The sequence below is a fragment of the Neopsephotus bourkii genome, unplaced genomic scaffold, assembly GCF_033783945.1.
Source record: "Neopsephotus bourkii isolate Nb327-2 ecotype Australia unplaced genomic scaffold, CSIRO-AGI_Nbou_v1 NB_1113, whole genome shotgun sequence".
Lineage (NCBI taxonomy): Eukaryota > Metazoa > Chordata > Aves > Psittaciformes > Psittacidae > Neopsephotus > Neopsephotus bourkii.
In genome coordinates this window covers 259,570-282,323 of record NW_026901600.1, presented here as the reverse complement: position 1 = coordinate 282,323, position 22,754 = coordinate 259,570, and the positions used below count along the sequence as shown (strand labels likewise).

Below are 22,754 nucleotides of genomic sequence, written 5' to 3'. Positions count from 1 at the left end.
TGTTTTTCCCTTGTTCTTCAATCCCCAGGCAGTCCTTTTGTGTGTGAATTAATGTCCTCTGAAGGCACAAAGCTGGCAGGCTGTGTTGTGGAAAGGAATGGCTATTCACTGTCCAAATTAGGAAGGGAAGAGAGGGTACTGCACAGCATATTTAATGGCACGAGTAATACACAAATCTTTTCTGTAGCTGCTCAAGGATAAAAACCAGATGTACTGGTTCTTACCCCACACTCTCAAATGTACAAAATATGCTGCATTCCCAGTTTTGATAATTAAAGCAAACAACTTGACATTCAGTTGTTCTGTCCTGGTTACATACTCAATTTGTGCTTGCCAAAGATGCCTCATGTCTGTAGGATACATCATTAACCTTTGCAGTGGTTTCACAGTGCAACAAGTATGATGAATAAAGGATGACAAAGGCCTTAGTATAAGTGGGGCTTATTTATAACACCAAATTGAGCCACAGAACCAAAATTTTTGACATACACAGAGTTTTTCAGTTAATGGGAGTTTTTCATGGTAGAGATTGTTATGTGGAAGGCAGTTTTAAGGATTCTGTTCCTTGATTCAATACAGTTCCACAGAGTACAATGGTTCGTGACTGTTCACAGACCCATTAAGGTAAAACCACAATAGAGTGAGCTTCTTTCTGGGCTCTGAGGGTGGGTATTTTAAGTTTGCTGATTTTCAGCTATTGAGGGATGACCAGGGCCACTGGCAAGGTTCATCTGGACACACACATTTTTTAGCAACCAGTTAACGTGAAGCACTGAAAATAGTCTAATGCTGTGTTCCCAGTAAAGAGTCTTTTCACTGGTCATTAGAGAAGTCAAATAAGGGTGAAAGAGTTGCCACCAACAAAACATTTTCAGCTTGGGATGGGTTGGGCCCATTTCCAGCCTTTCCTGTGTCTTACAAACAATATTTGGCTGATAGTAGGCCAACTGCAGGGTCCTGCCCTTGGGCTGTGGCAATCCCAGCACAAACACAGGCTGGAGGAGACTGGATGGAGCAGCCTGAGGAGAAGGACTTGAGGGTGTTGGGTGGTAAGAAGCTTCCTATGACTTGGCTTCAGGGAGCACTTGAGCCCAGAACCCCCAGAGCGTGAGCAGCAGCTCAGGGGGGGGATCCTGCCCCTCTGCTGTGCTCTGGGGAGACCCCCCCTGCAGCCCTGATCCAGCTCTGGGGCAGCAGCACAAGAGGGACGTGGAGCTGTTGGAGCGAGGCCAGAGGAGGCCATGGAGATGCTGCGAGGGCTGGAGCAGCTCTGCTCTGGAGCCAGGCTGAGAGACCTGGGCTGGGTCAGCCTGGAGAAGAGAAGGCTCCTGAAGGGGAGACCTTAGAGCAGCTCCAGTGCCTGAAGGGGCTGCAGGAAACCTAAAGAGGGGCTTGGGACAAGGGCCTGTAGGGACAGGCCAAGGGGAATGGCTTGAACCTGCCCGAGGGGAGACTGAGCTGAGCTCTTAGGCAGAAGCTCTTCCCTGTGAGGGTGCTGAGGCGCTGGCACAGGGTGCCCAGAGAAGCTGTGGCTGCCCCATCCCTGGCAGTGTTCAAGGCCAGGTTGGACACAGGGGCTTGGAGCAAGCTGCTCTAGTGGAAGGTGTCCCTGCCCGTGGCAGGGGGCTGGAACTAGAACCCAAACCATTCTGTGAGTCTATGGTTCTATAATAGTGCCTGTAAAATATCTCAAGGAGCAAATTGTCAAAGCCAGTTCAGAAGACAAACTCAGTAAGATGGTGGCAAGTGAGGTACAGGGTGTAAGGATTGATGTCATGAGGATACTTCCTTTGATATTTACTTTCTTTGATATTTACTCATCAAGAATAAACTAATCTAATCCTGAAAACTTGCATGCAACAAGCTCGAGTCTTGTTGTCTGTAGAGGACGGTTATACCCGAGGAGCTGTGCTCTGTCTGGTGCTATGGAACAATAAACAGAGAATAAAATAATACCGAGGTCTTCACAATCCTTCAGCAGCCTGAAGTTTAATCCTTTGACATCTGTAAGGTGGGTTAAATCTCTCCTTTATGGTGATGGACTGCACTCTCCACATGACACCACAGGAATTTACTGCACTGAAATGTAACATCTTAATGAAGGAAAAATATAATGCTTTCTTTCTAATGCAAGCAACTCTATCTGGTTTTGCCTTCAACCATGATTCAGAGCTCCCGTAACTCATGATTCAGAGATCAGGCTCATGTGGTCGTTAAGTTGCCATGATAGATTTTACAATGGGGAAAATCACGTCAGGTTTATGTAAGCTTGATAGCAGCTGCTCTTTGGAAATACATCTTAATTATGGGTAAAAATACTGAGCCATAACTTGTATACTTATCTTAAAAACCTCATTTTTTTATCTCAGGGCTATAATTTTAAACATTAGCTCTTCACTGGGGTTAGTATTTATTTATAGTTGGATACGGTAAGGAGATAGCCCAGGAAGTGCTGCTTGAGGATGGTGGTTTTTAGATGTGCCTGTTAGTGACCCGTCATATTTATCTGTATTTAATTATAGAATTACTGCCATAATGCCCTAAGTCATGCCTGAGAGCAAAAGACAGCTCCATTTGTGAGACCACTATCTGCCAGCGCTCACAAGTCCTTAAAAACTGTAATAACCTTTGGGATGAAATCTTTCCAATATCGACTTTCTCTGCATGTAGGGGGTTTGGTAAAAATCAGGATCAGGTTTTCTTTCATGTATAGATACACAGAAAAAGATGGTTTGAATGGTTAACAAAAGCTTTTTGTAAACTTTGGGGTGAGCCTGGGTAAGTAGAAATGGCTCCATTTTGAAGTGTTAAGATGACAGGATTTAGCAGGTTTGTATCCATATCAGATTTAAAAATCTAGATGAGAAATACAGAAGTTATTTTGGTATTCCTGAGTGTGTGTTCATGGTGCTGGTGTGCTCGAGTGTTCCCTCTGTCGGCATGAGTTAAGTCAATCCTACACAAAAGTGTTTACAGAATCAGAGCCAACATTTGGGAAAGTTTTGAGCTTTCACGTAATAAAAGCCTCATCATATGCTTAAATAATATTATCTCAGTGGAATTGCAATAGATATTTTACTTGCTTCCCTGAATCGAGTTATGTTCCTTTTTGAGACTGAAATGTTAAATAATTTTGACCAGGTGACAAAGCTTTGATGAATAGGTTTGATTGTTTGTTTTCTGTTCAATGTCTCTTATTTAACTGTAGTAATTTGGAGGTAAGCTAGTACAGTAATATATGGTATGGGTCTGATGATCGGGTACCACTTTCTCTTGCTTCCAGTTCCAGCTGTTAAAATACAATGTTATTTGATAGTAATGATAATTTAGAGGCATCATACTACATCATCAGCTATATTATATCATTGACCATATTATGTCATCAGCTGTACTAAAGGAAGTGTTCTGGAAAGGAAAGAAGAAGACAAGAAGAAGCTGAGGCCTGGGTTACTTCACGGCTAATTTGCATGCTGCCTGAGCATCTATTGATCCCAATGCTTAATTAATCACTGAAGTATCAGGTCACCTCATGGCTGCTGGTGAGTGGAGCTCTGAACCCAGAGCTGAAGCACAGAGTATTGATAAACTGAATAATTTGCCCACATCATATAATTATGTCAGAAGTCTTTGGCAGAGGGAAGAACTGAGATGGGGCCTCCAGTACACCACATTAAGCACAAAGTTACCATTTCTATCATGGTGATGAGCCCAACAGCCATCACAGCACAGTGGTTATACAAATATTGTAGCCTGATGGAGTCATAAAAGCCATGACCACCAGGAGTTTGCATAGTGTAAGATCACTGAAAAATTAAATCAGCGTGATCATGCAAATTTCCACCTTCAGCCAATGGGGCTGAAAGATACAAGGGAAAAAAATGTGTATTTATGCATTGATAACTATACAGTACCCTGAGTTCCAGTTATTATTGTTATTTGGCCACAGGAGCAATCAGAGGCCCTGATCAATCCAATAGAAAATAACTGTTTTCTTTGGGATTGTGCTAAGAATCCTGACTTCTGCTGTCATGATGTTTTGGATTAACAACAGTTGGGATCTGAGGTAAACATGTAAAGGAATATCTATAGAAAATATACAGGGGAAAAAAACCTTGATATTGTCCATATGAAGTATATATACACACTATATATATAGTATGTATAGATGTATCTATACACATATATAATATATAATATATATATTATGAAATACAGTATAGGATCATGTAATCCCCAACTGGTTTGGGTTGGAAGGGACCTTAAACCAGTTCCAACCCCCTGCCATGGGCAGGAACACCTTCCACTGGACCAGGTTGCTCCAAGCCCTTCCAACCTGGCCTTGAACACTGCCAGGGATGGGGCAGCCACATAAACACATATAAATAAAATATGAGAAATACAACTTATAAAATATCATAGAATCATAGAATCAACTATGGAAAAGGTTGGAAAAGTAATTTAAGATCACCAAGTCCAACCTTTATCCCAGCACTGCCAAGTTCACCACTTAAACATGTCATTAAGGGCCTCATCACAGTTTGTGAACACTTGCAGGGACGGTGACTCCAGCACTGCCCTGGGCAGCCTGTTCTAATGCCTGAGCACCCTCTGGGGAAGGAATTGCTCCTCATCTCCATCTAAACCTCCCCTGGTGCAGCTTGAGGCTGTTCCCTCTTGTCCTATCAGTAGAATCACAGAACCATAGAATAGTTAGGGTTGGAAAGGACCTTAACATATCCAGTTCCAACCCCCCTGCCACGGGCAGGGACACCTCACACTAAACCATGTCACCCAAGGCTCTGTCCAACCGGTCCTTGAACACCGCCAGGGATGGAGCATTCACAGCTTCCCTGGGCAACCCATTCCAGTGCCTCACCAACCCCTTCTCACCTGGGAGAAGAGACTGACCCCCCACCTCAGTATAACCTCCTGTCAGGCAGTTGTAGAGCAGTAAGGTCCCCCCTGCGCCTGCTCTTCTCCAGACAAATATGTGTGCATGTACATATTTACATATTTATGTCCATAACGTTACATATTCATAGAAACATACAAATATGTAAATGAGAATACAAATGTAAAAATATATCAATGTGTAAGAATGTAAAAACGTAAATATATAACTCTACAAATACATAAAGATAACACCCTGTCTCCTCCAGCGGCTCACGCTGCTGACCATCGCTGTCGGGTTCGCGGGAGGACCCAGCACAGAGGCCCCGCCCCGTCCGAGCCCCCGCCCCTTCATGGTTCCCGCCTCCCCGCCACGTCGGTCGGCGCGCCGTGGCGGCGCTGGGCCATGGCGTTTACGCTGTACTCGCTGCTGCAGGCCGCGCTGCTCTTCGTCAACGCCGTGGCCGTGCTGCATGAGGAGCGCTTCCTCCGTCAAGGTGAGCCCGGGCGAGCGGGGCCTCCTGCGGGCCGGCAGCGCGGCCCCCGCCACCGCCCGGCCACCGCCCATGCGCGGAAAGGCCTCCGGGCTTGGCGGGGACCCCTGCCGCCTCACCGAGCCGGTGTGGGCATCAGTTGCGCGGAATGCCGTCGGGGGTTTGGTCCTGAAGTCCGGGCGGTGTCGCTCCTGTCGTTATTTCTTTCTTTCTTTCTTTAATTCCATTGTTTTAGAGGGTTTTTTTTTTTTTTCTGTGGTTTTAGATCCTTCCGCCCTTATCTGCGCCATACATCGCGATAGCGTGAGAGGGTTTCTTTCATCCTGTCGTTGCCCTTCTCTTGATGAGATGGCACTTCTCGGTCTTGGCACCCTTGTGCTTCCGCGGTACTGGAGAAATTACTGAGGCTGCGCATCCTCATTCTCAAAACAAAGCCCCACAAAGCACACAAAAGCCACGGACACAGAGATCTGCACAGCCCCAGGAAAAACGACCTGTGGTCCAGGGTTTCAGTTTCCTGGTGGGGAGAGTCCTGACTTCCCCAAGGCTTGAGTGAGGTTTTTGGCAGGAGTGCGGACAGTTATCCTGTTGTCCTGTTCCCTGGAAGGATTTGCAGGGAGGGATCTGCTCAGTTTGTGTTTCGGGTTTTCTTGTTGAGCAGCAGTTCGATGAAAAGGAAGATGTGGGGATTGGCAGGATGGGTCAAGTCTCTTGTGGGCCCCACGTGATTTGGGAATAACAAGGGAGATGGGAAAGGGAGAATAAATCTCTCGAATGTTGTCTGTGGAGAAAAACACAGAGATTGTGAATGGCTTGAACCTGCCAGAGGGGAGACTGAGCTGAGCTCTTAGGCAGAAGCTCTTCCCTGTGAGGGTGCTGAGGCGCTGGCACAGGGTGCCCAGAGAAGCTGTGGCTGCCCCATCCCTGGCAGTGTTCAAGGCCAGGTTGGACACGGGCTTGGAGCAAGCTGCTCCAGTGGAAGGGGTCCCTGCCTGTCACAGGGGCTGGAGCTGGATGAGCCCTAAGATCCCTTCCAGCCCAAAGCAGCCTGTAATTCTACAAATGTCAAAGGCCTCTCCCAGCTCTGTTCCTGAACATTCCCAAATGGTCAAGGGACTCAAAATTCCCTGGACCTGTTGCTGGGACCACATGCTTGGCCTTCCTGCAGCAGGTGGGGAAGGGCTTCTCCCTTGAAGGGCTTTGTAGACCTGCAGTAGCTCGATGTCCCTGTGAAAACCTCCCAAGTAACTGTATCTTTTTTTATTTAATAGTAGTCACAAAAATCACTGTCGTGGTTTGGAATTTGTGCTGACCCTTTTCTGTCATGTAGCTCCTTCCTCAGTGCTGAAGCATCATTTCATGCCCAACAAATATTTGCTGTTTTATCTTCTAGTAAAGAACCAGGATGTAGTTTGGTTTTATTTTGGAGGGTATTTTTAAACCCAGATACACTCCTTTGTTCTTCTGGCATGAAAAGCCTGTTAAAAAAGTAAGGGTTTCCTTCAGAAAAACATTGATCTGTTGTTAGTGTTACATTCATGAAAATGTTTTTTAAGGTTTCAGTACATTGTATGAAATTCCAATTGTAAACTAAAACTAACTGGTTTACATTAATTAAGATGAACCCTATTCAAGACAGATCACCCATTAATATTGCTGACAGCATTTGTTTTGTGGTTTGGTGTTTTTTTTTTCTGACGTGTCTGGCTGGACTTACGTGACACAGTTGGCTGGGGAAGCGATCAAGGGATTGGAGGATTCGGAGAAGAACCAGGAATTAAAGCTCAGCTAACGAACCTCATTCGATCCATACGAACTGTAATGAGAGGTAAGGCGTTGGTTTCAGATATTACTGGCTGTGAAGTTGCTGTGCTTTAATGAAATACCATCATTGTTTTCACTCTTCTACCAGACAGCTGCTATTTGTGCTCGTCATTCCAAATCTGTCCTTCCTTCATGTCTGGATTCTCTGTAGAAGGGCGCAAGTCCCAGCTAAGGTGCCCTAATTTGGATAAAGTTTAAAACATTCCCTTATTCTGGCTTGTGGTGCCACTGCTGTGTCTTGTCTTTCCTTGGAATTTGGGAGCTTGCGGGGAGGATCAGTCAGAGAGTGCAGTTATCTTCACCATTTGAAGTGCCTGGTGAGGGAAACGTAATTCCTGGTATTCTTAAGGGTAAGCCAGGCTTATATACCTCAAAAGATGAGGAGCAAAAAAAGAAAAAATAAAGATTCTTTAATTTGTAAGTTACTGGTGGTTTTTCCTATAAAGCACACCAAAAATTCTTTTTAAAGGTGATGATAAAGAGGAAGTAACAAATTATTTTTTTTTTTTGCCCACACAGAGTAAAAACTGATGCATTTCTTCTAAATCAGAGCAAAGCCAAGGCTGAAAACTGACTTTGAGATGGTTTGGTTTCATTTGGCGAAGGGGTTGTTTGGGTTAGAGTTAAAACATGATGGGCCACAGAAAAAAATTAATGATGTTGCTTCCTACTGATTTTTGGCTTCCTAAGTTTTGATCCTGGCTCCTTCCACTAATCCTGGATTTGGGCAGCAAAATTAAGTGCATTTTCAAGATTTTGATTGATTTTGCTCCTTAGTCTCCTGAGATAATGCAAAGTTCTGTCACTGGGATATGGAAAAGGAAATTTTCACAGTTACTCCTCTTCTTTCCCCACAGTGCCACTCATAGCAGTGAACTCCATTACAATCGTTCTCCTCCTGTTGTTTGGTTGAAGACACCCAGGGAAAAACATTTTGGATGGCCAAAGAAGCAAGTTATGAACCATCGCCACTGAGTTTTTGGGGATCCGGCACGGTTTAGCTGTCAATCTGACATTCAACTTAACATAATAAAGACACTTACTTCTATTTATCCTATTTTCTAATTGGAGTTTCATTACACAAGATACGGGGATCAATGCAACAACACTGCAAACATGTTGGACTATGACAAGTTCTGTTGCTGCCTGTTCATAGCGCTGGCTGTTGGTGTGCGCGTTGCCGGGTGTTGCCGCGGTTGTCGATCATATGCGGTTTTTAAATGTCTCATTCCTCAGGGATGAATTTCCTTTATTATCCTTCACAATTTGTTGTTAAATTAAAGTGGGTTTTATTCCACTTGCTACCACAGTACTGTTCAAGAGAATGCGAATTAGGCTCTGAAAACTATAAATCACTGAGGTCCAATTGTGATACTGAGAGATCAAATGTTACAAATTCTGAATTCCAGTTTTATCCCCCTCAATATTACAAAATGTTATAAATTAGTGAAGTTCAGTTGTGATACAGAGAGATTTGTGATATTGAGAGGAGATAAAGCATGTCATAAATTACTGAATTCCAGTTGTGATGTTAAGAGGAGATCAAACATGTTACAGATTTCTGAATTCCAGTTGTGATATTGAGAACAGATCAAACTGGGTAAAATCCTAATTCAGTTTACATTGGAAATCAAATTTTCCTGGTTTGATTGAGACCAGGATTTTCCCTCTGTGTTTCATAACCTTTTCAAACCAGTAATGGTGGCAAAGTAAGTTGAAATTGGGTGCAATTGCTATGCAAAACCTAAAAAAGCTGTACCTGGAGCTGGGTTACTGTGCTGATTTAGACTAGCGAGTGATATTAGTGACTAGTGTTTGTTACTGCTCTGTTAAGGATTATTATACATTTCTTAAAATGTGTGTTAAAAATTGTTTGTGGTGATTAGTGTGCTGGAAGTGGGGAACCATTTGTATTCTGAGCTTGGGAGGGGAATACTGTGCCCTTTTCAGATGCAGTTTTCGTTTAAAACCAGCGTATTTGCAGCTTCTACTGTTACTGCTGCTTCTTCCCTGCCCTCCATCTTCATTAAAGAAAAACTTGGAAGTTGAAACTGAGTGTGATCTGGCAGTTCTGTCGAAGAAACACTGCTAACTGCTTTGGTACAGACCTTGTCTGAGTTAAGCCTGTCAAGTTAGGTCCGATGTTAACAGAGCGAGTGTGGAATTAAGAAGGCCAATTCTCCTGTACCTTTTCAGAAAAGCTAGAACTCTTACATCTGTTCCTGTGCTGAAGTGGTTTAGCTATTGTAAAGCAGTTTATCATCTCTTCTTCCGGCGCCTTGATGACTAAAGCATATGCTCTTTGTATACAAAGATAAATCTGTGAAATGTGTAAACGATCTTCAATCTCAGTGATCTGCAGAGTAAAGATTATCCAGGAGGAGAGGTTTATGTTGTTTCCTGTTTTTAGTGAAAACTTGTCAATAAATTGTGAATTTCTAAATTAAGCACTCTTTCATAACTCACTTTATATCTGTGTACAGTGGGAGTACCTCAAAACTCAGCTCCATCCTCTTCCAGATACCAGACATACAGTTCTTACATAAAATACTCCTCTTTTTGTTTTTCCTCATGCCTATGGCACTTGCAACTATCATCACTATGAAGCTGTATATTGATTTATATAGCTAATGAGCCATAGTAACATTGGCCTGAGGCAGAATAGGATCGTGCTAGTCTTTAAAGTAGATCTATTATGAAGTATTTATTTGTAATAATCCTTGTGTAATTCAGTGGCAACGAGGGTACAGGCTCAATCAGTTATATCTGTCATGGAAACTGGACAGTTTGTATGTGGAGCAGATAAAACATGGAAGGTATACAAGCATTTTTGTAAAGTCATTGTAGAAAAAGCCATGGTAGATGTTTCCATGGTGGATGCACTGGATTGGAGCACTAATTTTGAAGCAGAGCTTGCATTCCATTTCCTTTTCATGCATACTGACTTAAAGGACTAGCTTGTTCTAAAACAAAGCCAGTACTAGATTACAGCTTTAAAAATGGATGAAAAGCAGTTCCCCCATCTTCCTGTCCTTTCAAGAACACTAAAGCGTCAATTTTTGTCTGACAGCACATGGGCAGATGATTTCCGAATCTATTAGGCATGTGCAGTATGAAGGAGCAGTGGCTCTGCGCAGCAGCAGTCCTGCGTTTGAGGCAAAACTGGGACACGTTTCGCGAGGCAGATGCAGTACAGTGATTCAAAGTGGGGCAGCAGCTGAAGATCGGCTTTCCCAGCTAATGAGCAGGAAAGAGGTCAAAAGGGTAGCGAGGAGAGAGGCGGGGAAAGGGGCGTAGAGAGCAACTGCAAGGGAGTAGCTACACTGCTGGTAGTGGCTTTGAGCAGGTCTGAAGCAAGGCTGCTGTGATGGAGTTCAAACAAGGCGAAGCAGCTCAGAGCTGGCTCTTAAGCAGGAGCATGCAGGAAGTGAAAAGCAGCCTGTGCTAATGTCATTTCGAAGCACAAACAGCATATTACGACTCGCACCTGGTGCAGGAATCACAATAACCAGAACGTTTTAAAGCTCAGGATGAGGATGGATTTTTGATGTACCATCACAATATAAACCCATGTGTACTTAACTCATCGATGTCCCTGCCCGTGGCAGGGAGTTGGAACTGGATGAGCTTTAAGGTCCTTTCAACCCAAACGAAAATACCCACAACCACACACGACACCTCTCGAACCGGCCCTACCTCCCTCCCTCGGCCCCCTACAGTGCAGCTCCACCCGCGCCGGAGAAAGGCCCCCGCTCTTTCCGCCCGCCCCTCAGCGGGGCGCCAGCCGCGTTGCCTGTCGGGGACACGGGCCCTCGGCGGCTGAGCTGCGCCGCTGCTGCGGCTACCGGCACTCGCGGGGCCAGTCCCGGCTCCGCGAGGACCCTGAGAGGCGGAGCGGCGACGGGCAGTGCGCAGGGGCGGCGGTGGGGCTGCTGGAGGCAGGTTAGTGCCGGGGAGAGGGAGTCACCGCCACACTGCGCTCCCCCCCCCCCGCCTCGTCCGAGTGGGCCCGCCCAACTTCTTCGGGCGTGAATGGGCGGGCGGAACGATCGCGTCACGGGAAAGGGGAGCCCGGCTGGCGCGGAGACTCCCCTGCTAGAGAATGGACTAGTCCACCTGCCCTTTGGGAGCTGGCGAAAGAGGCGATACCATCTCATTGTCTGGGGGTGGGGAGGGTACATGTAGCGTTTGTGGCTTCATAACCTTTCCAGTATGCGAGGGAAGGGAAAGGCAGCCGTCGTTGAAGACGGTGTGAGACAAGGGACCGGTCGCGGGGAGCAGGGAGGTCCATAGGAGAGGCTCTGTGGGGTGGCCCTGAAGCCTGCAGCTCCATCCCCTCAGGGCAGCCTGATCCTGACGTGCGTTATGGTTCGCCCATGGCTTTAGGGGATCCTGCTTCACTGCTCATTGTACGGCTGTGTCCTGACCAGCCTGAGTTACCGTGTGGCTTCATCCTGTGTGGCGGAATCCGGAGTGGTTTGGGTTGGAAAGGACCTTAAAGCTCATCTAGTCCCAACTCCTGCCACGGGCAGGGACCCCTTCCACTGGAGCAGCTTGCTCCAAGCCCCTGTGTCCAACCTGGCCTTGAACACTGCCAGGGACGGGGCAGCCACAGCTTCTCCGGGCTCCCTGTGCCAGCGCCTCAGCACCCTCACAGGGAAGAGCTTCTGCCTAAGAGCTCAGCTCAGTCTCCCCTCGGGCAGGTTCAAGCCATTCTCCTTGGCCTGTCCCTACAAGCCCTTGTTCCAAGCCCCTTTCCATTTTTCCTGTAGCCCTTTTAGGCACTGGGAGCTATTGCCAATGTGAAGTTCCACCCGTGTTAGGCTGCCGTTGTGAAAACTGAGGTATTGAAGGGTTTTTAATAAAAACTGCTGTGCTGTGAGCTCTATACTTAAAATTAGTCCATTCTGAAAACTGGCTCTGAAAATAACTTTCATACTGCCCAAATAAATGTACTGTGGAGACCCAATGGAGATGGATGGTAAAAGAGGTGTAAACCTCCCCCCCCAACTTTCTGCTAAGCTAGGATATTCTGTCCCCATCTGTAGCTGTGCTGGCCATGCAGGCATGGTGCATTTGCTCTGCAGTCATTGTCTTTAGCTAGAGAATTTATGTAATAACATCTTGTTCAGTTCTTTCTCAGTCCTCTTTTCGTCTCAGCATCAAAATTCCCTGTGCCAGGGTATAAGTGCCTGAGGGAAGAGAGGTTTTTTGTCATGGAGATAATGTGGAGTCATGCAAATTCCATTCTGTCTAGGCATTAAGTATTTTATCAGAGAAGATGTCTTAGAAACCTGGTGCCCTCTTTTCCCAAGCAATTGATAAAGATCCCTTAGAAGTTCTGTTACCAGCTTTATATCATAGATGTTTAACCTTGGACTGTGTAGCAACAGACAGACAGGAGAAAAGCTTCCACAGTGGGCTTTGGCTGAGAAATAGCCCAGCAGACTTGCTTGTGGAGTAAAATACATCCCTTGCAGCACACATAAGGAGAAGTACTAGTTCTGAAGACAGCTTTTTAGCCAGCTGACTTGTGCATGACCTCGCTGTTTTCTTCCCCAGTGCCTTTGCCCTCTGAATGCTGGCTTCAGCTTGGGGCTGAGTCTCATGGACCTATTTATGTGACTGTAGAAAAACTGCTTGACTGTCCCCTTTACAAGAGGAGGGGGTAACCGTTTGGGGTGCTGAATATCCCTGAGCGCTTCCAGTCTGACAGTCTGCAAAATCCATGCTGCCACATACACAGTCAACCATCAGATAGCCTGAGGTAGCTTACCCAAATTGTGTGGTGGGCTGCATCACCCTACGTCTTGCTTACAAAATTACAATTAACAATATCCACTTTTGCAGAGCATTTTGAGCTATACAGTTGGAACAGTGTATCATCATTTAGTAGCATTGCATTCATTTTCACTTCAACAGCGCTGTTGGTGTCAATGGGACTTGCTGGAATGTGTTTGCTGAGGCCTTGAACCAGCAATACCAGACCTAATGATCCTCTTCCCAACAGTCTCAGTTGTTTAGAGAATTTTTGACATGCACAAATAAAGGCACTTTAAAAACAAATAGCACCTGATTTCCATATATAGAGTCTTTGGGAAAATACCACCCCATCAATTATGTTTTTTTTTTAAACACTGCCTTTTATTTCTCTGTCTAAAGGGGCCCATTTAATACTGCGAGTAATGTTCTGAGTAGTGCCGGGCTTGGCACAAATGAGGCGCTTAACTGAGTTCCTTATTTTTATTATCCATTGTCTGCTAACCAGTTTTCTGTTGTTTCATTTATTTGCCCTCTCCCTGGGGAAGGAGGATGGCAGCTCGGCGTGCACTGAAAGCTGTCTTGGTGGATCTCAACGGCACACTTCACATTGAAGACTCAGCTGTGCCAGGCGCTCAGGAAGCTCTTAAAAGGCAAGTGACCTTTTTAGATTCCCTCTGATAGGCTATGGCAGCACTGTTTGCACAAAGATGCTTCTTCAAGTAGACAGGCCTGAAGCTACTGTGCTTTTTGTGCTTTCGTGGATAAGCAAACGTGGCCAGATTCTGCTTCTATTTACACCTGTATCAGTACCAAGAGAAATCACTGAAGGGCACTGAAAAGTTGCCTGAGCCCCTGCAGCTTTCCTAAGTTGTTCCGTAGGTCTTGTAGTTCTGAGTTTTGTGACGTGTCAGGTTAGATATTGTCCTTTCCAACCCAAATGATTCTATGATTTTACAGTATTCAGAGGCAGTACAGCCTCAGCCAAAGTGGAATGTAGTTCAGTTAACCCAAATCATCCCACGTACAGCAGTTACCTCAGCTGATCTGTTCCTTGCTGCTTTGTTTAATCACAGGAGTCTGTGTCCTTCTGTGTGTGGTAAGCTAAAGTGGAATAACAGAATAACTTGGCCTAATGAACAGAGCATCCTTTGCAGAGTTCTCATTTCACTTGGTCTTCCAGCCAAAGCTTTGCTTTATTATTTGTTAAGTTTCTGCTAGGTAAAGAGCCTCAGTTTGGGAAACATCTGATAATACAGCCCACCTTTTGTAGGTATTCCAGGGTGTTAATGAACAGGACAGTTTACTACCTCTTTTTCTAGTAATGAAAGGGTGTTTAAAGAAACTGAGACATAGTAAAATGACTTCATCTGGCCAAGTCAGTGTGGCACGATATCCAGCCCCAGGGATCCTTGTACCGTGTTATGAGACTGTTGGCCTGGAGAAGACATCTTGCAATAGATGAAGTAAAACACAAAGTGATTTATACTACTGTGGTGAGTGAGGGAGGATGCCTTAAGGTGCTGGGATCAGGAGAGAGGAATAGGGTTCACTTGAGGATGAGAAAGTTTTTACTGGAGTTGTATTGACTGCTTAGAGTTTTTATAAAGGTATTGGTCGGAGGAATAGTTCACAGAGGGGTTAGGAAACTCTGCATTTCTATTCACAAGTAGCTCTGTGGATATAGTTGTCTCGTGATGGTGTCCAATTGCAAGGAAGTAAAAACTGCTGAAGTCCTGGGTACTTATTCATCACTCATTCACGGAACCTTGTCTGCTTGGTGTTTTATGCAGAGGGACAACTTGTGCCAGGTGAGAGTCAATGTTCACAGAAATCCATATGTGTGTATATATATATACACACATATATATATATGTATATAAGTTGTCATATATCGAGAAGAGCTTGGTATCTGTTCTGTCTGCTGCTACTCCAACCCCTTAGGCAGTAGGTTGGACATAAAAAATGGCTTCTGTAGAATCAGAAGACACACTGTTCTCTAAAGTCCCTAATTCTCCTTTGTCTTTTGTTTCATTCCTGCTGAGACATGCCTGTGTGGGCCCTGTAATGGATTTGGCATGTGAGGGGGTCAGAGAAGATACAAGGTGCAGTCTGGTGCTGTTTCTCAGCTTCAGCCTGTTGGCACAAGTGTGGAGAGGGGGTGCCATTGCACTGCAAGGAACGGGCAGATCTTTTTGCATAGAGGTTTGAATAAAATATTTTCTCATATTCTTTTATGCTAATTCATGTCACTGTCCTTTCTAGAGAGAAGCCGGAATGTTTGGCGGGCAGGGAACAAATAGGTACATTCCATTTTTAGAGCTACTTTTCAGTACTGAGGTCCAAAGGAAGAAGAAAATTACAAATTTTTATTTTATTAGCAACAAGGAGACTTTTTTTACTAGTTTGTTTGTCTGAAGGGTCAGTGTACCTGAGAAACAAGAAGTGGCAGGTGCAAGCAAGTCTGCAGTATTGACCAACTTTATCCTGATGTTCTCCATGCAGCCTTGATGCTGGGATTTGTTTCTATAGCAACAAACAGAAAAGTGATGGTGGGGGAATAATTAAAGGGAACGCTGTTGAAACTGTCACTTAAAATTATTTGATTGTTTGGTAGCATGTACTGTCAGTGTAGGGCAATAATGTGGGTTTATGTGATAGCGGTGTTCCTCATTAAAGGGAGAAAAGGCTTCAGAAGCTGACACAAAACCACCACAAGGGTAAGGCAGGCTCCTAGAGCATCCTGCATCTCTGAATGAGACACAGTGCTGTGAAATTCACCCAGTAAGTGGAGTTCAATACATTAATTTAGCAGCAAGATTCTTTTGTGTATTTACTTTGGTTCAGGATGCTGCAGATCCAGAATACAGGACTGTTTTTTCATAGTGGCTTTCCAGTATTAAAGGGCCTACAAGAGAGCTGCAGAGGGACTTTTTACAGGAGGAAGTAGTGGTAAGACAAGGGGGAATGGCTTTAACCTGTCAGAGGGGAGACTGAGATGAGCTCTTAGGCAGAAGCTGTTCCCTGTGAGGGTGCTGAGGCGCTGGCACAGGGTGCCCAGAGAAGCTGTGGCTGCCCCATCCCTGGCAGTGTTCGAGGCCTGGTTGGGCACAGGGGCTTGGAGCAGCCTGCTCTATTGGAAGGTGTCCTTGCCCGTGGCAGGGGGTTGGAACTGGATGAACTTTAAGGTCCTTTCCAACTCAAACCATTCCTTGATTCTATTATGATTATCTAGCTTGAATTAAAAGGCTTTTCATACTAGTTGTTGTTGATCATAGATGTGTTTGGTACTGCTATGAAAATGGAGTTTAGAATCACCATTTTTTTCCAGACTTCTCCTGATAGAAGCAATGCAGGGGAGGCTTGGTCTTGTTCTGTTAGCTATAATTCTTGCCATCTGTTTCACATTACCCTCCAGTCCGCAGAACTTAACAACCTCATGGTTCTGGTGTGGCACCGTTAGTCTGGGATGTGTACAGTCTTTTCACCTGCATCCTTTAGATAAACAGTCCCTTTTCTGTCCCAGATTGATGTATGAGTGTGTAAATAGAAAGATGCTGTGGCCAATATGCCTGTGCTCCTCACCTATCAGGCTGCGTAGTGCTCCGGTTACCATTCGATTTGTGACGAACACAACGAAGGAGTGCAAGAGAGAGCTGCTGGAGAGGCTGACGAAACTGGGCTTTGACATTGCAGAAAATGAGATCTTCACATCTCTGACTGCAGCCAGGAACCTTCTGGAACAGAAGCAAGTGCGGCCACTCCTCCTGGTGGATGATAAGGCCCTGCCTGATTTCACAGGTAAGGTGATCAGAAAACAGTATGGAAGAAGTCACGGCCAGATGAGGAAACATAGTGCCCTCTGTTTTGTATGGTGACAATCATATATGTACTACTGGCCATGATGAAGCCTGAAATAAGGAACTCTCCAGAGTCATAAAGGTTCTTTCTTCTTTTTAAGTTACCGTAAAACATTCTGAAGTCATAGCTTCTTTGAGGAGTTGTGGAAATAGCAGCCAAAGCCTTCAAAAAGTTAGAATTTGTGTAAAACTTGATGGTTTTTATTACTTTACAGTGTAAAAAAACCCAAACTTATCATTAGATCATTGGAGATACATTGCTTATTTGTTTTATAGCAAGGATGTGTCAATTTGTTGGAAATAAACTTTCCCTCAGCTATTGTACAGAGGTTTTGCTCATAAAGAGCTGAAAAGCCAGTGTGTAGGCACACAGAGGAGGCTATTTCTTTCTTAATAGGTTATTATTAATCGTGAAATCTCAAAGTAATTATTGTTACTTACATTGTATTGAACATCTAGGTCTCATTCCATGTACTTTAATACCTTAACTGGTGACAGAACGTTCACCATGCTGACTTCTTTAGACTCTCCTCCCTAAAGACCTGGTTAAAATTCACTTTACTTGCAGATGATCCCATTTCACTCCCTCAACAATAAGGGCAGTAGAAGATGATATATTCTAACTTGGACAAATCTGGCAGGTGCCTGAAGCAATGGCAATTAGTCCTTGCCTTAACCACATTGTTTCAAGAGCAGTGAAGATACCCACATTTTTAACACACTCAAAGTTGAAAACTGTGCTAGTCTTTCATTTAGCTTCAAAAATGTGAATGGTTTACCGCTGCTCCCTGCCTCTTGCCTCATGAACTGAAATCCTTGTGGCAATTTAACTTATGTAAAATCTAATCATGCTAGGAGCCGGACATTCCCTATGAAATTTTAGTGCCATAGGCTAGTTGTTAATCTTCAGAAAGGTAAATGTTGAGGAGAAAAGCCTGTGTGGGCTCTGTGAGCAGTGAAACCTTGATAATATGTTCTACCTAACATGGCATCCAGAGAAATATGCCCCCAGCAATATTCTGTGTTTGTGTTCTTGGGAAGGCTTTCCTGAGTCAGAAACAGCAGAGACAGCAGCTATTTCACTGGAGGTAAATCAGTTTAATCTCCATGTATTTGGGATCTTTCCATCAGTTTCAGAGTAGCTAGTGCTAATTTTGTAAAAGATGGCAAAGTACACTGGTGGCATTATCTGTATTGCTGGGTCTGGAATGGATTATTTTGTTTCTTTTTGCTCTAAGCGGTTTGGCTCATATTTTCTCAGTGCTGCTCTTGAAACATTTAAATACAATGGAGAATGCTTTAAATTCCTCTTAATGGCTGCTATTGAACTATTCTTGGCTAATCTCTCCATAAAGTTGGTCACAGATGGATGAACGTAATCCGTTCTTGGTTAAGGAACCCAGATGCTCTTGAGTGGTGTCACAAACCCACACGGCATCTCTGCATGTACGTTTTGCTGCCTAAGTTAACTGCAGGACAGACAGCAAGAGACATCAGCTGCAACAATGCTCTCTGGAGACCCAGGAGCTCTACCTGTCCCAGTAAAGGTGTAGAGGATATGCTGTGTGAAGGCAGAAACCCGATGAAGTGCAGGATGCAGCTGATAACCTGTCATAAATAAAACTCTCTGGTAATCCTGTGTTCATGGTGAAGGATGGCAGAGTCAGTTCCACAGATGCTTTCCTCATTTCAAAAAACCCTAAAACTAGCCAGTATGAAGTGTCTGTGTCAGAAAATGGTCATGTTTCCTGTAAAGTGATTAATTGCTCTTGTTGACTCTATTGCTAAGTATGAATAACATTCAGTTCACTTCGAGTCATGTTTTGATTTTCCAGGGATAGCCACTAATGACCCCAACGCGGTGGTGATAGGACTGGCTCCAGAGCACTTTCACTATGAGATGATGAACAAAGCATTTCGGTAAGTTGAATGCCAGCCTGACTTGCGTTGGAAGCGACCATAAAGCTCATCCAATTCCAACTCCCTCCCAAGAGCAGGGGCTCCTTCCACTAGAGCAGGTTGCTCCAAGCCCCTGTGTCCAACCTGGCCTTGAGCACTGCCAGGGATGGGGCAGCCACAGCTTCTCTGGGCACCCTGTGCCAGCGTCTCAGCACCCTCACAGGGAAGAGCTTCTGCCTAAGAGCTCATCTCAGTCTCCCCTCAGGCAGGTTCAAGCCATTCCCCTTGGCCTGTCCCTACAAGCCCTTGTCCCAAGCCCCTCTCCAGGTTTCCTGCAACCCCTTTAGACACTGGAGCTGCTCTAAGGTCTCCCCTTCAGGAGCCTTCTCTTCTCCAGGCTGACCCAGCCCAGCTCTCTCAGCCTGGCTCCAGAGCAGAGCTGCTCCAGCCCTTGCAGCAGCTCCATGGCTTCCTCTGGATTCGCTCCAACAGCTCCAAGTCCCTCATATGTGTTTGCCCCAGAGCTGAATCAGCACTTCAGGGGGGTCTCCCCAAAGCACAGCAGAGGAGAATCCCCTCCCTTGGCCTGCTGCTCACTGTAGGGGTGTAGCCAAGCACATGGCAGGGTTCTGGGCTCAAGCACACACTGAAGCCAGATCATGAGGAGCTTCTCCTCACCCAATACCTCCAAGTCCTTCTCTGTGCTCTAGAAGTGCTTTTTAACTATGCTGTAGAGCCCAGGCTGAGTCATCACCTTGTAGGCAGCTACTGGGTTGATATCCAACATTAGATGAGGTAAATCTAACCCAATATGATTCCCATAACAAGAGACGTAGAGTAAGGCCATTCTGTAGGCTCCATTTGAAGTGACTGGGACTAAATTTCTCTTTTTGCATACATGGGAATTTGATGTCACATTTAAAAGAATTCTCTCAGGTGAGATTTTTCTTTAGGCACTGGAGCTGCTTTAAGGTCTCCTCTTGAGGAGCCTTCTCTTCTCCAAGCTGAACCAGCCCAGTTCACCAGCCTTTCCTCACATGCTGCTCAGTCCATCTTTCTGACCCTCCTCTGGACCCTCTCCAGCCCATCCACATCTCTTTGCATACCAATGTATATCCCTTGATCATCCTTGTGGCTCTCCTCTGGACTTGTTCTAACAGTTCCATGTGCTTTTTATGTTGAGAACGAATGCTAGATTTTGTTACCATTTGGGCCTTCATGAAAGTCAGTGGGAATTTTGTATTCAACAGAAGACTTCAGCTGTAAATTTAACATAGCATTTGTACTTTGCTCTTCGTTCATTCTGTAGGCTGATTTTGGATGGGGCTCCTCTTATAGCTATACATAAGGCCAGGTATTTCAAGAAAAAAGACGGCTTGGCTCTGGGGCCTGGACCTTTTATAACTGGGCTGGAATACGCGACGGACACCAAAGCAACTGTGGTGGGGAAGCCAGAGAAAACCTTCTTCCTGGAAGCTCTGCGGGGAACTGGCTGCACCCCAGAGGATGCTGTCATGATCGGTGATGTATGTATGTGGGGTATGAGTGCCATTATCACCTGCATTTGCCTGCGTTGTGTGTGGAGCCTCCCAAATGCTGCAGAGAGATCTTTCTAAAAGTGCTGGGATTAAACAAGGGGTGAAAATGGAACCATCCAACCTCGTAGGATTTTATTTGTAGTCCATGGGGGTCACTGTCTGATCAGGCAAAAGGCACTTAGTAATTCATTCCTTTGACGCTTTGTCTAGTAGGTAGCCAAAAGATTTGAGTCAGTATAGCTGCTGGAGAATGTTATGGAAAACTTTGTTAAGAAAGTGACCACTAACAGCTGATTTCCTGTTCTGCCCCAGGACTGCAGGGATGATGTTGGAGGTGCTCAGAAGGCGGGTATGCTTGGGATTTTGGTACAGACTGGTAAGTCCTCCACAGATCAGTTGTTTCAGGAGGCAGTGGTGCATTCCATCGTCTCACCCTGGGCGCTGGCACCTACTGTCCCCAAAGATCTGGTGCTTGTGCTTTCCAGACTCCTGCCATTGCTGTGGGTGAGTCAGGATCAGTGGGGGTAGCTGGTCTTGCAGATGTGAATTCTGTGCTCTAATGACTGTAAATCCCGAGCACTAATCAAAGAACAGAGAGAACTGTTACTGCGACATCTTAGATTGCCAAAATCAGTCATAGCAAAGTAACTTCTGATCATTCAGGAACTCTGGTGACATTCCCTAGTAATTACACTAGTGATTATAGAAGTAATTTTGCTTCAGAAAAAAGTGGAACATTAAGGGACTGACAGGTATTATCAGTATTAGTGATGGTACTGGGGACAGGGAAGGGGCCTTTCTGAGGTGGCAGCTGCTCATGCCACAGAGCCCATTACATGAATAATGGAAGCAAGTAATCCTACTCTTCCTCATAAAAAGCCAGAAGGAAAGATGGTAACATTATTATTTCAAGAACCTAGAAAATGAATATCTGAATACTCAGTGAAAGAACAGTGCCAGTACAGCAGAGTGAAACGGGTGCATAAGTAATTCTGAGCTAGAGCCACCACTGGAGAGCTCCTCAGGAAGACTCAGTCTTCATTTAGGGAATACTTTTGTTGGTGTATTTGTTGCAGAACCTCAGATCACAGAATCATGGTTTGCATTGGAAGGGACCATAAAGCTCATCCAGTTCCAACTCCCTGCCATGGGCAGGAACACCTTCCGCTAGAGCAGGTTGCTCCAAGTTCCTGTGTCCAACCTAGCCTTGAACACTGCCAGGAATAGGGCAGCCGCAGCTTCTCTGGGCAAACTGTTCAAGAGTTGGACATTTCCTCCTGCTGTGTCTGGCTGTTACTGATCTGAGAAGGCTGTAATGTTTGGGGGAAGAAAAGGATACTCACGGTACCTTGGTAAATGCATTACTTTGTTAATGTGTTACAGGTAAATATCGACCAGCAGATGAAGACAAAATCAATCCAGCTCCTTACTTAACCTGTGAGAGTTTCCCAGAGGCCGTGGAACATATCCTGGAGTGCCTGCTATGAGAAGCAGGGGGGTGCTATGAGGAAGGGAACAGTTAGTTTGAAGAAACATCTCTTTCACATAATTTCCTTTACTCTTGCTTCATAAAATTGTCACAGGATCAATGCATGCCTTTCATCAGAAAACTAGCTGTGCGCTCCTTCCACTCTCATTGTGAAAGGGCAGACGATCCACAAAGCCCTTCTCCTGTAGTAGTTTCAGGAGGATGTGATAAGGGACTGTGGACACTCACAGGGGAGACAGGCTGCAGCCTCCTGAATGACATGGGGAGCACTGCAGAGAGTTCTGTTTATTTTCAGTTTTCAAGAAATAACTGATGAAAAGCCCTGTCTGGAAAGTGTCATGGTTCTGCTGCTGAATGAGCTAAACTGAACTCCCCCTCACTGGAAGTACTCATGTAAATAAACCCCAAAGACTAACAGAGCCTCAGTCAGCCTGTATTGATTTCACTGAGGATGTCCCTGCTCTGCTCTAATTTAAAGGTGGAGCTTATGCACGTTTAGAAGTGACTTGAAAATATCACCATTGTTTAATAATAATTACTGTTGATATCTTTCCTCTCATTAAGAACAGATCCTGGGTTTTTTGTTTTGGAAATTTGCCGTAAAATTAAAAACTGTCAGCATTTTACAGATGTTTTAATTAGATGCTGTTATTAAAAAGAATGATACTGAAACAAAACCCTGGTATTAAATGCCTTTGAGACTGTGTCTTTTAAAATTAGACTTCATCGGGGTCCTATCGATGCTACAGTTGCAAAATGTCACTGTTGTTGGAGGGTTTTGTTTCTTTTTAACATTATGGTAAAAATCCCTCACAAGCCATGGGGACAGATTCCAGTTTTTACACAGTTGGTTAGCAGGAAACTGAAATTTAATTCTGCAGTATGCAGTGCTTCTCCTATGCATCAAATCCCCCAGTACGAACCAACTTTGTAATGATGGTAAATAGCTTTTCTGGTCCATTTGCAAACCACAATAATCCAAGTCCTTTGCAGTTGTTTT

At 44.9% G+C, this 22,754-nt stretch overlaps 2 protein-coding genes across 2 annotated transcripts; both read left to right on the top strand.

Moving 5' to 3' along the window:
- Positions 1-5,229: 5,229 nt before the first annotated feature.
- On the top strand, positions 5,230-8,490 carry IER3IP1 (immediate early response 3 interacting protein 1). Its single transcript, XM_061362294.1, has 3 exons — positions 5,230-5,387; positions 7,111-7,212; positions 8,066-8,490. The coding sequence occupies exons 1-3, from the start codon at positions 5,297-5,299 to the stop codon at positions 8,119-8,121; spliced, it is 249 nt and encodes an 82-aa protein (XP_061218278.1). The 5' UTR covers positions 5,230-5,296; the 3' UTR covers positions 8,122-8,490.
- Positions 8,491-13,516: 5,026 nt separating this feature from the next.
- On the top strand, positions 13,517-22,448 carry HDHD2 (haloacid dehalogenase like hydrolase domain containing 2). Its single transcript, XM_061362295.1, has 6 exons — positions 13,517-13,621; positions 16,561-16,769; positions 18,664-18,748; positions 20,037-20,253; positions 20,578-20,641; positions 21,649-22,448. The coding sequence occupies exons 1-6, from the start codon at positions 13,521-13,523 to the stop codon at positions 21,750-21,752; spliced, it is 780 nt and encodes a 259-aa protein (XP_061218279.1). The 5' UTR covers positions 13,517-13,520; the 3' UTR covers positions 21,753-22,448.
- The last annotated feature ends 306 nt before the right edge of the window (positions 22,449-22,754 follow it).